Source organism: Astyanax mexicanus, chromosome 1, assembly GCF_023375975.1.
Source record: "Astyanax mexicanus isolate ESR-SI-001 chromosome 1, AstMex3_surface, whole genome shotgun sequence".
NCBI classification, from domain to species: Eukaryota; Metazoa; Chordata; class Actinopteri; order Characiformes; family Acestrorhamphidae; genus Astyanax; species Astyanax mexicanus.
In genome coordinates, this window is record NC_064408.1 from 108,537,197 (window position 1) to 108,552,780 (window position 15,584).

Genomic DNA, 15,584 nt, shown 5'->3' on the forward strand with positions numbered 1-15,584 from the left:
ACAGAAAAAGATAATCTTATTTAAATACAACTCATTTAAAATAATCACAGGCTTTCTGATGGTGATTTAGAAACTAAAAGTTTAAAATGATTGCGTGATCCCAGCGAACTGAGCTTCAACGTTTCCTGTAGTGAATTCCAGCTCGCTGGTGCTGCTCTGTAGCTAAAAGCAGATTTTCTCAGTTCACTAAAAACTCTTGGTACCTGGGATCATGATAATAATGACAATGATTAATTAGTGTGATTGCAGTAATGCAATCACAGTATTGTTCTTCTTAAGTCTTATTCTTCTTCTTCTTCTTCTTCTTCTTATTATTCCACCTGTTTTTTGTCCGGTTAACTAGTGCCGCAGTTTTCGAAATATCGACTTCGTTCAAAAGAGAAAACGTGCGTCCATATCGGGAATGGTGGGCTTGTATACAGCTTTCCGATCGGACTTACGTTTTTCGTAAAAACTTCGTAAGTACGCGTTTTTTTGCCCATTGAAAATGAATGGGCAGAACTTTGCACGCCCGTGGACGTCGCAATTTTTGAAATACGAAGATGAAACCAATTGAGGACCTGTAGAACTTATTGAGCTCTTTCCGAAAATATGCGTTACGAAAAGTTACGACGTACGGATTTCGTACGAATGTCGTACGAAGTGGCCCCATTGGAATGAATGGGGCCAATCGGAGGACGGCAGCTAGATCGAAGGACAGGTAGCTAGAACTCCAGTACTGTGAGTGTATGGAGCAGCCATGGGATAAATCAGCGTTAGGTCAAAAGTTTGGACACCCCGGCCCCCCCCCCCAGTACTGTGTGTAATGGAGCCATGGGTCAAAAGTTTGGACACCCCGGCCCCCCAGTACTGTGTGTAATGGAGCCACGGGTCAAAAGTTTGGACACCCCCGAATGGCCAGAGCAACCTAGCGTGCATAGCTGATTGATGTATTTGCACGTTGCGTAGCAACGTGCAAACACCATTTAATCTAATTGATGCATATACATCACCTAGCAACCACCTAGAAACACCATAGCAACCACCCCGGATACCATAGCAACACCTTAGCAACCGCCTAGCAACACCCTAGCAACCACCTAGCAACCACCTAGCAACACCTTGGCAACCATCCCGGATACCATAGCAACACCTTAGCAACCGCCTAGCAACACCCTAGCAACCACCTAGCAACCACCTAGCAACACCTTAGCAACCACCCCAGATACCATAGCAACACCTTAGCAACCGCCTGGCAACACCTTAGCAACCACCTAGCAACCACCTAGCAACACCTTAGTAACCACCCCAGATACCATAGCAACACCTTAGCAACCGCCTAGCAACACCTTAGCAACCACCTACCAACCACTTAGCAACACCTTAGCAACCACCCCGGATACCATAGCAACACCTTAGCAACCGCCTAGCAACACCCTAGCAACCACCTAGCAACCACCTAGCAACACCTTAGCAACCACCCCGGATACCATAGCAACACCTTAGCAACCACCTAGCAACCGCCTAGCAACACCCTAGCAACCACCTAGCAACCACCTAGCAACACCTTAGCAACCACCCCGGATACCATAGCAACACCTTAGCAACCGCCTAGCAACACCCTAGCAACCACCTAGCAACCACCTAGCAACACCTTAGCAACCACCCCAGATACCATAGCAACACCTTAGCAACCGCCTAGCAACACCTTAGCAACCACCTAGCAACACCTTAGCAACCACCCCGGATACCATAGCAACACCTTAGCAACCATCCCGGATACCATAGCAACACCTTAGCAACCGCCTGGCAACACCTTAGCAACCACCTAGCAACCACCTAGCAACACCTTAGTAACCACCCCAGATACCATAGCAACACCTTAGCAACCGCCTAGCAACACCTTAGCAACCACCTACCAACCACTTAGCAACACCTTAGCAACCACCCCGGATACCATAGCAACACCTTAGCAACCGCCTAGCAACACCCTAGCAACCACCTAGCAACCACCTAGCAACACCTTAGCAACCACCCCGGATACCATAGCAACACCTTAGCAACCACCTAGCAACCGCCTAGCAACACCCTAGCAACCACCTAGCAACCACCTAGCAACACCTTAGCAACCACCCCGGATACCATAGCAACACCTTAGCAACCGCCTAGCAACACCCTAGCAACCACCTAGCAACCACCTAGCAACACCTTAGCAACCACCCCAGATACCATAGCAACACCTTAGCAACCGCCTAGCAACACCTTAGCAACCACCTAGCAACACCTTAGCAACCACCCCGGATACCATAGCAACACCTTAGCAACCACCCCGGATACCATAGCAACACCTTAGCAACCGCCTAGCAACACCCTAGCAACCACCTAGCAACACCTTAGCAACCACCCCGGATACCATAGCAACACCTTAGCAACCGCCTAGCAACACCTTAGCAACCACCTACCAACCACTTAGCAACACCTTAGCAACCACCCCGGATACCATAGCAACACCTTAGCAACCGCCTAGCAACACCCTAGCAACCACCTAGCAACCACCTAGCAACACCTTAGCAACCACCCCGGATACCATAGCAACACCTTAGCAACCACCTAGCAACCGCCTAGCAACACCCTAGCAACCACCTAGCAACCACCTAGCAACACCTTAGCAACCACCCCGGATACCATAGCAACACCTTAGTAACCGCCTAGCAACACCCTAGCAACCACCTAGCAACCACCTAGCAACACCTTAGCAACCACCCCGGATACCATAGCAACACCTTAGCAACCGCCTAGCAACACCCTAGCAACCACCTAGCAACCACCTAGCAACACCTTAGCAACCACCCCAGATACCATAGCAACACCTTAGCAACCGCCTAGCAACACCTTAGCAACCACCTAGCAACACCTTAGCAACCACCCCGGATACCATAGCAACACCTTAGCAACCACCCCGGATACCATAGCAACACCTTAGCAACCGCCTAGCAACACCCTAGCAACCACCTAGCAACACCTTAGCAACCACCCCGGATACCATAGCAACACCTTAGCAACCGCCTAGCAACACCCTAGCAACCACCTAGCAACCCCTTAGCAACCACCCCGGATACCATAGCAACACCTTAGCAACCGGATAGCAACACCTTAGCAACCACCTAGCAACCACCTAGCAACACATTAGCAACCACCCCGAATACCATAGCAACACCTTAGCAACCGCCTAGCAACACCCTAGCAACCACCTAGCAACCACCTAGCAACACCTTAGCAACCACCCCGGATACCATGGCAACACCTTAGCAACCGCCTAGCAACACCCTAGCAACACCTTAGCAACCACCCCGGATACCATAGCAACACCTTAGCAACCGCCTAGCAACACCCTAGCAACCACCTAGCAACCACCTAGCAACACCTTAGCAACCACCCCGGATACCATAGCAACACCTTAGCAACTGCCTAGCAACACCCTAGCAACCACCTAGCAACCACCTAGCAACACCTTAGCAACCACCCCGGATACCATAGCAACACCTTAGCAACACCATAGCAGATACCAGCCAGCACTGCAATCACACTCGCAGTTTCTGTAGGAACTGCAATCTAGTTCTTCTTCTTCTTCTTATTATTATTATTCCACCTGTTTTTTGTCCGGTTAACTAGTGCCGCAGTTTTCGAAATATCGACTTCGTTCAAAAGAGAAAACGTGCGTCCATATCGGGAATGGTGGGCTTGTATACAGCTTTCCGATCGGACTTACGTTTTTCGTAAAAACTTCGTAAGTACGCGTTTTTTTGCCCATTGAAAATGAATGGGCAGAACTTTGCACGCCCGTGGACGTCGCAATTTTTGAAATACGAAGATGAAACCAATTGAGGACCTGTAGAACTTATTGAGCTTTTTCCGAAAATATGCGTTACGAAAAGTTACGACGTACGGATTTCGTACGATTGTCGTACGAAGTGGCCCCATTGGAATGAATGGGGCCAATCGGAGGACGGCAGCTAGATCGAAGGACAGGTAGCTAGAACTCCAGTAATGTGAGTGTATGGAGCAGCTATGGGATAAATCAGCGTTAGGTCAAAAGTTTGGACACCCCGGCCCCCCAGTACTGTGTGTAATGGAGCCACGGGTCAAAAGTTTGGACACCCCGGCCCCCCAGTACTGTGTGTAATGGAGCCACGGGTCAAAAGTTTGGACACCCCGGCCCCCCAGTACTGTGTGTAATGGAGCCACGGGTCAAAAGTTTGGACACCCCCGAACGGCCAGAGCAACCTAGCGTGCATAGCTGATTGATGTATTTGCACGTTGCGTAGCAACGTGCAAACACCATTTAATCTAATTTATGCATATAAATCACCTAGCAACCACCTAGAAACACCATAGCAACCACCACAGATACCATAGCAACACCTTAGCAACCGCCTAGCAACACCTTAGCAACCACCTAGCAACCACCTAGCAACACCTTAGCAACTTCCCCGGATACCATAGCAACATCTTAGCAACCGCCTAGCAACACCTTAGCAACCGCATAGCAACCACTTAGCAACACCTTAGCAACCACCCCGGATACCATAGCAACACCTTAGCAACCGCCTAGCAACCACCTAGCAACACCTTAGCAACCACCCCGGATACCATAGCAACACCTTAGCAACCGCCTAGCAACACCTTAGCAACCGCATAGCAACCACTTAGCAACACCTTAGCAACCACCCCGGATACCATAGCAACACCTTAGCAACCGCCTAGCAACCACCTAGCAACCACCTAGCAACCACCTAGCAACACCTTAGCAACCACCCCGGATACCATAGCAACACCTTAGCAACCGCCTAGCAACACCTTAGCAAGCACCTAGCAACCACCTAGCAACACCTTAGCAACCACCCTGGATACCATAGCAACACCTTAGCAACCGCCTAGCAACACCCTAGCAACCACCTAGCAACCACCTAGCAACACCTTAGCAACCACCCCGGATACCGTAGCAACACCTTAGCAACCGCCTAGCAACACCCTAGCAACCACCTAGCAACCACCTAGCAACACCTTAGCAACCACCCTGGATACCATAGCAACACCTTAGCAACCGCCTAGCAACACTCTAGCAACCACCTAGCAACCACCTAGCAACACCTTAGCAACCACCCCGGATACCATAGCAACACCTTAGCAACCGCCTAGCAACACCTTAGCAACCACCTAGCAACCACTTAGCAACACCTTAGCAACCACCACGGATACCATAGCAACACCTTAGCAACCGCCTAGCAACACCCTAGCAACCACCTAGCAACACCTTAGCAACCACCCCGGATACCATAGCAACACCTTAGCAACCGCCTAGCAACACCCTAGCAACCACCTAGCAACCACCTAGCAACACCTTAGCAACCACCCCAGATACCATAGCAACACCTTAGCAACCGCCTAGCAACACCCTAGCAACCACCTAGCAACACCTTAGCAACCACCCCGGATACCATAGCAACACCTTAGCAACCGGCTAGCAACACCTTAGCAACCACCTAGCAACACCTTAGCAACCACCCCGGATACCATAGCAACACCTTAGCAACCGCCTAGCAACACCCTAGCAACCACCTAGCAACCACCTAGCAACAGCTTAGCAACTACCCCGGATACCATAGCAACACCTTAGCAACCGCCTAGCAACACCCTAGCAACCACCTAGCAACCACCTAGCAACACCTTAGCAACCGCCTAGCAACACCCTAGCAACCACCTAGCAACCACCTAGCAACACCTTAGCAACCACCCCGGATACCATAGCAACACCTTAGCAACCGCCTAGCAACACCTTAGCAACCACCTAGCAACCACCTAGCAACACCTTAGCAACCACCCCGGATACCATAGCAACACCTTAGCAACCGCCTAGCAACACCCTAGCAACCACCTAGCAACACCTTAGCAACCACCCCGGATACCATAGCAACACCTTAGCAACACCATAGCAGATACCAGCCAGCACTGCAATCACACTCGCAGTTTCTGTAGGAACTGCAATCTAGTTGATCTTACTCTCTTTCTCTCTCTTTCTCAGGTGCAGTTATTGTATGAGTTATGTGTAAGTTGGAGCAGTATTTGGGAGCGTCTACAGAGGAGAAGAGTTCTGAGACAGACGTCAGGATTTCCAGATCCTCCTCCTCCGCCTGCTGGACCACCTTCACCTGTCCACAGCAGTGCGGGCACCATGCCCCCTGACACCAGCACCCTCAGCCCCTCAGCTGACTTGGGTTCACCCACAGAGGTCAGATATCACACACTTACACTTCTGAAAACAAAAAGTTGCTACTAACTTTACGTTTATGGTTCTATAACGAAGATTAGATAAGCGTAAAAAAACATAATAAATAAATAAATAAATAATCACAATGGCATTCCTTTTCCCTTAACTTTTGATAAGGGGTATTAACATGTGAATAAGAGAATCAGTTTTAGAAACACTTAGATTTGTATTATTGGTACCAAACCCTTAAAAAAATACATTAGTCACAAAATTATTCAGTGACTAAATCATGGATAAAAATATGATTACTTTTTTATATGCTGTATGTTTTTGGGAAGAGGACAGTAACACTTTTTAAACCTGGCAGATTCCATTTTTACTGTATTATAATATCTAACTTTTGATGCTTTTTAAACTAGAATATTATAATGTGCTACTTTTATTGGTTAATGAGTTTAACTGAGCGATTTAAAAGCAAACATAAACAATAGTGTAGCTCCATATTCCACACTCAACAGCTTCAACAGAGGAAACGTGCTATCAGCTGTGTGTGTTTATTGGTGCATGACCGCACAAGTGTGAGAAAGAGAGAACGAGAGAGAAGAGTGAATAAAGAGAGAGAGAGAATAAGAGAAAGAGAGAATGAGCAAAAGAATAAGAGAAAGAGAGAATGAGAGAGAATAAGAGTGAGAGAGAGAGAATGAGAGAGAGAATAGGAGAAAATTGAGAGAATTAATGGAAAATTGAGAGAGAGAATGAGCTAGAGAGAGAAAAAAGAGAATTAAGAGAGAAACAATAAGAAAGAGAGAATGAGAGAAAATTGTGAGAGAGAATAAGCGAGAGAGAGAAAAGAGAGAAAGAATAAGAAAGAGAATGAGAGAAAACTGTGAGAGAGAATGAGCGAGAGTAAGAAAAAGAGAGAATTAAGAGAGAGAGAATGAGAGAAAATTTAGAGAAAGATTGAGCAAGAGAGAGAAAGAGAGAATGAGCGAGAGAATAAGAGAAAGAGAGAATGAGAGAGAATAAGAGTGAGAGAGAGAGAATGAGCGAGAGAGAGAAAAGAGAGAATTAAGAGAGAAATAATTAAGAGAGAGAAAATTGAGAGAGAAAATGAGCGAGAGAGAGAAAAAGAGAGGGAGAATAAGAAAGAATGAGAGAATAAGTAAGAGAATAAGAGAGAGGGAGAATTAGAAGAGAGAGAATTGAGGAATTGAGACAATGAGAATAAGAGAGAGAATTAAAGAGAGAATAGAGAGACAATGAGAGAATAAGAGAGAGAATTAGGATAGAGAATTAAGAGGGAGAGAATAAGAGAATTAAGAATTAAGAAAATAAGACAGAGAGAGAATGAGAGAATTAAGAAAGAGAATTGAGAAAATAAGAGAGAATGAGAGAATTAAGAGAGTAAATTGAGAAGATAAGAGAGAATGAGAGAATTAAGAGAGTAAATTGAGAAGATAAGAGAGAATGAGAGAATTAAGAGAGTAAATTGAGAAGATAAGAGAGAATGAGAGAATTAAGAGAGAGAACTAAGTTAGAAAGAAAGTTCAGCATTAATAAAATGTTATCTGCCTTCTGAACTCAGTAACAGTAAATGTTGCTGTGTTATACCGCTAACTAAAATTACAAATGCGTCAACAGCCTTTGTCAGTTTGGTCACATGATTAATCAGAGATTATGGTTTATTATTATGGCTCAGCAATGCCCACACCTGAAATCCCATTTATATTCAGTACAGGAGGCCTTCTTTTTGTACTCTTTGTGTTCCATGTTTGTGCATGTCAGTTTATTAGAAACATGATTCTTCATGGAGCTTAAAGTGGTTTCTCTGTGGCCTGACTCAAGAATCTCTCTGTAGCAGCAGCAGCAGCTTTATTTTAGGAGTGTAGGTGCGTGGGCACGTGCGTGTTTGTGTGTGGGTGACTGTGGTGTTGATATGGAGCCTGCGTGTGTGTGGTGTGTGTCTGGTCTCGTGAGTTGAAGTGAATATCGGTGTGATTTGTGTAAGTTAACACTGATTGAGTGTAAACCTGAACTTAATGGAAGGAAAACAGCTAAGAGTATTTATGCTCTGGAATAAACTTGCCCCAGTCTCACGGTAAACACATAGGGAGAATGCTGAAACCCGGAGCTGTGTGTTGGCATGCGTGCTGTGTGTGTGTGTATATGTGTGTGTATGTGTGTGTGTGTGTGTATGTATATATGGGTGGGGGGAGATGGTGTTAAAGACCTGCGTCGGATGGATGAGATCAACTCCATTAGTGTAATACTGAGGGTAATTACCAAAACCTGAGTCTTTCATCATCGTGGCAGAGAAAACTGTCAAGGCGGTAGAGCCAGGTTTGGTGTGTGCCAGTGTGTATGCTCCTGAGTGTGTGTGTGTGTGTGTGTGTGTGGGAGAAGGCGAAATGCAGGCCGGGGCTATGACAGGACCACTTGTGAGTGTTTGCTGGAACTTGAACGTCAGTAGAAGTGTTTAGTCCCGAGGGAAGCTGCCTGATTGAGTCTGAATGTAGGAACTGTTTGGATAAGTCAGCCTCATTCTCCTTTGTGAACACACACACACACACACACACACACACACGCACACACACATATGCAGGCCCCACAGCAGTTAAACACTTCCCTGACACCTATCTCTCCTTCACAAACCACACGCTCCCTCCCTCTCGGCACATTGTTTGGCTCTCCTTGATGAGAGCGGACAAACTGCATAGAGAAAATAAACCTGTCTCTGCCTGCACACACTGCAAGAATTCCACTGTGTATTTTACATGTGCGAGTGTGTGTATGTATGTGTGTGTGTGTGTGTGTGTGAGAGTGTGTGTGTTTGTCAGAGTGTGTGAGTGGGAGAGGGAGAGGGGGTCTCTTGTCATCTGTAGACCTGTTTCCTTGACCCAGTAGTAGTGCTGCTGTCCCTGAGTATCAATCAGCTCCTGGTTAGAGAGGCTCCTGGTTGGCTCAGGCAATTTGTCACATTTGCTGAAATGTGAATGATGAAAGAAGTTTCCTGTAAGTGTGATACAAAGATAAGAATTTACCATAATACAAAGAGGCAGAGGTGGCTTACTGGTTTGAGCACTGTGTTATCACTGACAGGGTTGTGGGTTCGATACCCTGGTTTTCAAAGCTGATATCTATGTCCCTGAGGAAGGCCCCTTACCCCCGGGGCACCACAGAGATGGTTACCAACCACTCTGGGCACACGCACACACACACTGTGTGTGTGTGTGTGTATGTGTGTGTGTGATAGAGTTTAGATTGTCTGCTGGAACCCGAGCTCGACCCAATGCCAGATCCGAACATTGAGAATTCCCACCACTTTTCTCGGGTTCTGTCAGGAGCAAAAAAATTATGTTTTTTAATGTAAAAAATCAGACTGCGATGGAAACTTTTGGGGGCAGAAATTTAAGAAGTACAGGCACCTGCAGCTCAGAACTGTATTTAAAAAGCTCTACGTACTACAAAAATGACAGGTTCTGGCTTATGATGACAGTTTATGGGGGGGCAGGGTCGGGCTCGGACAGAACGGGCTCGGGTAGAGTCTGGCTAGATTTAAAAAAAAAAAATATCTAAGTGTGTGTGTGTGTGTTTTAGATAATGTTAACATGTTCATTTAAGCTGGAACTGATAATGTTTTAGCAAATAAGCAGCATATCGGAAAGGATATTGTCTTGTAAAAAACAAAATAAAAGAGGGCTCTGAGTGGTTCAGCAGGCTAAGCGCTGCCACTGTGATCAGGAGATCGCCGGTTCGAATCCTGTTCATGCAGCTTGTCATCGGCTACCGGAGCCCTGAGAGAGCACAATTGGGCTTACTCTCTTTGGGTGGGTAGATGGCACTCTTTCCCCTCATCACTGCTAGGATGATGTCAGTCAGCACAAGGTGTCTGTGAGCTGATGTATCAAAACCGAGTCGCTGCGCTTTCCTCCAAGCCCTGTAAATTGGGAAGAAAATGGGATAGAAATTTTAAATAAAATGTAAAAAATTAAAAAAAATAATAAAATAAAATATCATTGCACTTCAGTCATGCGACAGGATGTGCTGGGTGTTTATTTTTTTTTCTAGCAGCAAATTCCTCAATCTCCAGTAGTAGCCAAAGCCAGAAGAGCAGATTCAAGGGAATTTGCAAACTTGCATTTTGATTGGACATTGTTGCTGTGCATCACTGTTCATTTGCATAAAGTTTAAACAGAGCTCAGCTTGTTCACGTAGCTGGATTTGCTTGCTTCGCATTGCTCAGTGCCGTGTTGCAGAACACTGCTAGGTGGCGCTGACTCTCACAAAAAAAAAAGACTTTCAGCTGCTGTCACGTTTGTCGCTTTCACCACTTTGTACACGCGTTTACTTCAGCATCCAGCAACAGAGCACCTCAGCTTTACTCACATTCTGTTTCCAGCACTCCTCTCTTCCCACACTCATGAGCAAATGCGTGTTTTGGAAAATGAGAGGCAGCTGAAAACATAAAGAATTGAAAGGAAGAGTTCCCAGTGTTGTCCTATCTGCCTTCTGCCAAACCTCAGCAGATGAGGGAGTGAAGACTGCAGGACACACAAAAACAAACAGTGCCCTTGGGTTTACCCTCGAGCATGACTCACCCTGTAATATAGGATTCCACATGCCACCAGTTGCGCTAGTCTGACACATGCACACACACAAACACACACATTCACACACGCACGAGTTTCATTCCAAAATACTGTATAAACATTTGTAACAATATTGGATGTAAAAATGGTCTTCTCACGCCCAGACCCCAGTTTTGGGTCAGCATCACACAGATATTTGCTACATAAACATCATTAGTGTATGATTTAGCAGGGCAAGGCCATTTCTGAGCATTCAAGAGCCCTAAACAGCATGATATTTGTGCTGTTTCTATCTGAAACTCAACTTAAAGAGCATTAGTTTTACATGGGGAGGTGGAGTATTTTTTTTATTTTTATTTTTATTTTATTTATTTTTTTACTCGACACCTGTACAATATGTAGCCAATGTACACGGGATACTTGATTTATGCACTGCCAGCACTCATCAATTAATTAATTAATTAATTAAAGTATTAGAGGAGGATAACCAATCTTATAGCCAATTTGATATCTTATCATTTGATATCAGGCTGCTTGTTTGACTACACTATAAATTAAATTTTTATTTTCTCTCTTCTTTATAGAAGGACTCTAAATTATTAGAATGTATTGTCCTGGGTTGTCTTGTTGCACAGCTTGTTGAAGGTATATCCACACTTGTCTAATGCCACTGGCAGCAACACCTGCCCAATACACGATGCATGAACATACCCAAACCATTAGATTCAATCTACCATTCTGCTCTGAGTTTTAATACTGGCGACCCTTATACTCCTCACCACTGCACACTATATGATAGAGTTGGTTGGTCCTCACTAGCTGCACCAAGAGAATTTCATTGGCTAATTTTTATCTATAAATCTGGCAAATCTGTCCATTTGCCAGCTTATATCTCTCAATTAAAAATAATAATACATATCAGACTCGCTTCAGTGGTACCAAGAGTTTTAAGTGAACTGGGAAAATCTGCTTTTAGCTACAGAGCACCATGTTAAAACGTTGAAGCTCAGCTCGCTGGGATCACTGAATCATTTTAAACTTTTAGTTTCTTATCACCATCAGAAAGCCTGTGATTGTTTTAAACTACTTTTTTATTAGTTTATCTTTTTTCTTATTTTAAGTTTTAATTTATTTTATTTATTTTTGTTTAGTTATTTTTGTTTATTTATTTTATACTTTTTTAATTTTAATATTTTATATTTTTATTCTTGTTCTTAGTTTTATTATTCATTTAATCACATTTTTAACATTTTACTTTACTTTTACTATTATATTTTTACTTATTTTATATTTTATACTTTTTTTTCTTTTTTTATGTGTCAGATTTGTTTTTTTAATGGTATTTTAGATTTTTTACATATATATTTTCATTAAATGTTGATTTAAAATTAGTACTTCTTTTATTTATTTTAATTTTTTTTTTACTATTTTATTTCTTATTATTTCTAAATTATTATTAAATGTGTTCAATACTTTTGATGTTATAAATGCTTGGCAACATTGTACATGAAGGTCACCCTCAATGTTGTTCCAGAGTGAAAATAAAGGTTGATTGATTGATTGATTGATTGATTGATACCCCTGTTTACAGTGTAGCCAGAGAGCTCTATTTTCATTTTGTTGGTCTATAGCTGACGAAAAATCACTTTTTTTTTTTGTTTTTTTTTTGTAGATATTTTGTTTTCTTTGTTTAACATTTTTTTCTTTGTTTAACATCATAATATGTTTGCAGGAAATGCTTCCTTTTTCTAGCTTTTTCATAAAGAGTATGTTATAAATGAGGATGTGCAAGCAATGCTGCACAATGGACCACTTATCACCTTCTAGATTCAGCTAAATCTTCCTGGACATTCTTGCCATCATACACAAAGAGAGCGACAGCAACAATCACCATGTGTGTATGATAGAGATAGAATTTGACTTCTGCCTTTAAATCATTAATGCAGTGAATGCACCCACAACTGGTGAGTAGACACAACCATTGGACAGTGAGCAAGGCTCTGCTCAAGGACCCAACAGTGAGCATCTTGGCAAACCCGGGCTTATAGGTGTCATCTTTACTTCCACACTTCCCCTGAACTGCTGCTTTCTTCTGTACGGTATTACAGAGCTGTCTGTTTGTCGTTACACTATACTTCCATTACACAGGAATGAGTTTCCAGTACATGCTCAGTGTTGCTGGTTAGACCCAAGGCAGACATTACCACACACATTAATAATGTAAGAGATTTATTTTTTCCTCATGAAATGTAATGTAATGTAATTGATCTGTTTGTGTGTTGGCATGTGTGTGTTTGTTTCTCAGAATGACTCTGTGCCAGCTGGGGAAGACCCTGCCTTCAGCGAGACTGTGACTCTGGAGCAGAAAACGAGCAATATCGGTGGGGCTAGTGGGAAGGTCAGCCTCTGGATGCAGTGGATGCTGCCCAAACTCATCGTAAAGCTCTTCTCTCCAGATCCCACCACCAAGACAGGTACAGGTCTCACCCTCCAGGCTGCTAAATCATACAGAGCTGCTCTTTCAGCTGTGCTTCACCTATGTATGTAAGCAGTAAGAGTATTGCGGAGTCTGTCTATAGGTGCACCTGCGATGGAATGAGACAATTTATGAAAGTGACAAGATATGGCCATGACTTAGAAAGACGTTGAGAACTAGAGAATTAAGAGTTGACCACTGCTTAGTACCACATTAAATGAAAAAATGTAGTAATGATGAAAAAATTCATGAGAATGAGATTAAGTTAAGTTATGACAGTGATTACAATGAATACAGTATGTTTTTTATAGTGTGATGAGTGTAAATAATGGAGGAATGATATGAATGGTTTCAGAGATGTGTGTGATCAGTGAGATGGAGGACCTCAGTGCATCAGTGGACATGCAGGATGTGTATACCAAGGTCAAGTGTAAAGTGGGCAGTTTCAATATTGACCACTACAGGAGCAGGTAGGACATTCCTAAGAAACTCTCTCTCTCTCTTTTTATTTTAATTTGGAATGTTTTTGTTGAGTTGTTAGATTAGAGTTATAGGTTGTAGGTAGTGCTGGGTGGTATACCAATTAATACGGTATGCCAGAGGTGAAATTTTTAGAATTTGTCACATACTACCATCCGACTAGAGGCGCTGCGGAGCGCTGAAGAAGCATACTAGCAGAGCTTGCTAGCTAATGCTAGCCAGTTAGCATAACGAGCTAACATGCTAAAGTAATGGTAGCCCAGCTCTATAAAGTCAAACGCTTCATCCTGCTGGGAGAAACATGAGAATAGAACTCCTAAGTAATTATGATAAACTGATAAACAGCTATTTAAATACTGTAATACCTCAAATGGCTTTGATAATAACATATTGTAATTTAATATTACACTTGTGTATTACTTGTGCAATAGAACATTTGAGAAATATCTCTTTGAATACATAAATTTTGAGTATTTTAGGTTTATTTATAGTGTTTATGGTACTATTCAAAATATTTAGTTTTGTAAAGGAAGCTGTGTTACAGTGCATTTATTTTTAACGTCTATAGTTTAGCTATATTCTTAAGCTGTTTTTCTGCTAATGAAGTCTGATTCCTTTAATATTGTGTCATTTTGTGGGACAAAGTAAATCCAATACTAATCAAAGCCTTAATTCATTGCCTTATTATTTGATATTGTGTGTACTCCTACCAGTACAGTAATTCACAAACATATATTTAAGACCAGTCATGAAAAAAATATATATGTAACTAAATACCGTCAGAATCTTGAAAAATACTGTGATAGACAGTTTTGGTCATACCACCCAGCACTAGTTGTAGGTGAGTCTGGATGTGTGTGTGTGTGTGTGTGTGTGTGTGAGGCATGTGCCGATATTTAGTATTTCTAGACATATAAGGCACACATTTTGGCCCAGTCCCATTTCACCCCTTGGCCCTACCACTTACCCCAATCCTTCCTAGCGACCAAAAAGTGATGATTAGCGATATATTACTGTAGTTTAATGTGTCGTTTCAATGTTTTATGGCTGAATTTTTCATAACAAGCATAAAAAAGATTGCTAGTAGTTTCCTGTTCCACCTTAGGTAGAAGGGCTGCAGCATTTAAGGCTGAATGGAATAATAAAATAAAATAGAATAAAAGCTAATCAAAGCTAATTTTAGCTCCCAATCACAGAGGAATTAAGGAATGGACAATAATAATTTATTTCTGCACCACCTCCCCCCTTTCTGAAGACATACAATAAAGCCCTAAATTTAACTAGTTAACCAGCAGCAGCTAGGTTGCTGAACTTTAGCGCTCCTCGTGACATATCATTTTATTCATACTGGATGCAAAGTTGAAACAGTACACAACAAGCAAGACTACATTTACTATAGCAATACTCCTGAACCACTGCAACCAAATGCTTTTTTTTGTATATTGGCACATGGCTGGAGCGTGTGTGGTCGTGTACGTGTCTGTGTTCAGATAGGCTTGTGTATGTTCTAGGCCAGGTGAGGGCTGGAGGACTGGCCGTTTTGAAGGGGTGATTCTACAGTGCAAGGAGAAAGCAGTGGTGAGAGCTTGCAGATCTGGAACGTTCTGCTGCTGCTGCTGCTGCTGCTGCTACTGCTGCAAATCTAGTACCACCATCACAGTCCCACTGGAGATACGGGGAGAGGAGCACACAGCATCACACAGCTTAATTAGCAGATTAGTTTGATGAGTGTGTTAAATCAAAGAAAGCACCCACATGGCTTTGTATAGTGCCAGTGAAATCACTGACCTAA

The 15,584-nt window shown here is 43.2% G+C and overlaps 1 protein-coding gene across 2 annotated transcripts in view; it reads left to right on the forward strand.

Annotated features, from left to right (window-relative positions):
* Nucleotides 1-15,584, forward strand: part of LOC103040889 (intermembrane lipid transfer protein VPS13B) — a 315,108-nt gene that overhangs the window by 190,392 nt on the left and 109,132 nt on the right. The window contains exons 25-28 of one of the 2 annotated variants that reach the window (XM_049463977.1): nucleotides 6,062-6,268; nucleotides 13,142-13,310; nucleotides 13,668-13,782; nucleotides 15,304-15,370. In XM_049463977.1, coding sequence (XP_049319934.1) covers nucleotides 6,062-6,268; nucleotides 13,142-13,310; nucleotides 13,668-13,782; nucleotides 15,304-15,370 — 558 coding nt within the window. The remainder of the gene's footprint in view (nucleotides 1-6,061; nucleotides 6,269-13,141; nucleotides 13,311-13,667; nucleotides 13,783-15,303; nucleotides 15,371-15,584) is intronic. The other variant, XM_049463976.1, reaches the window with a different exon arrangement.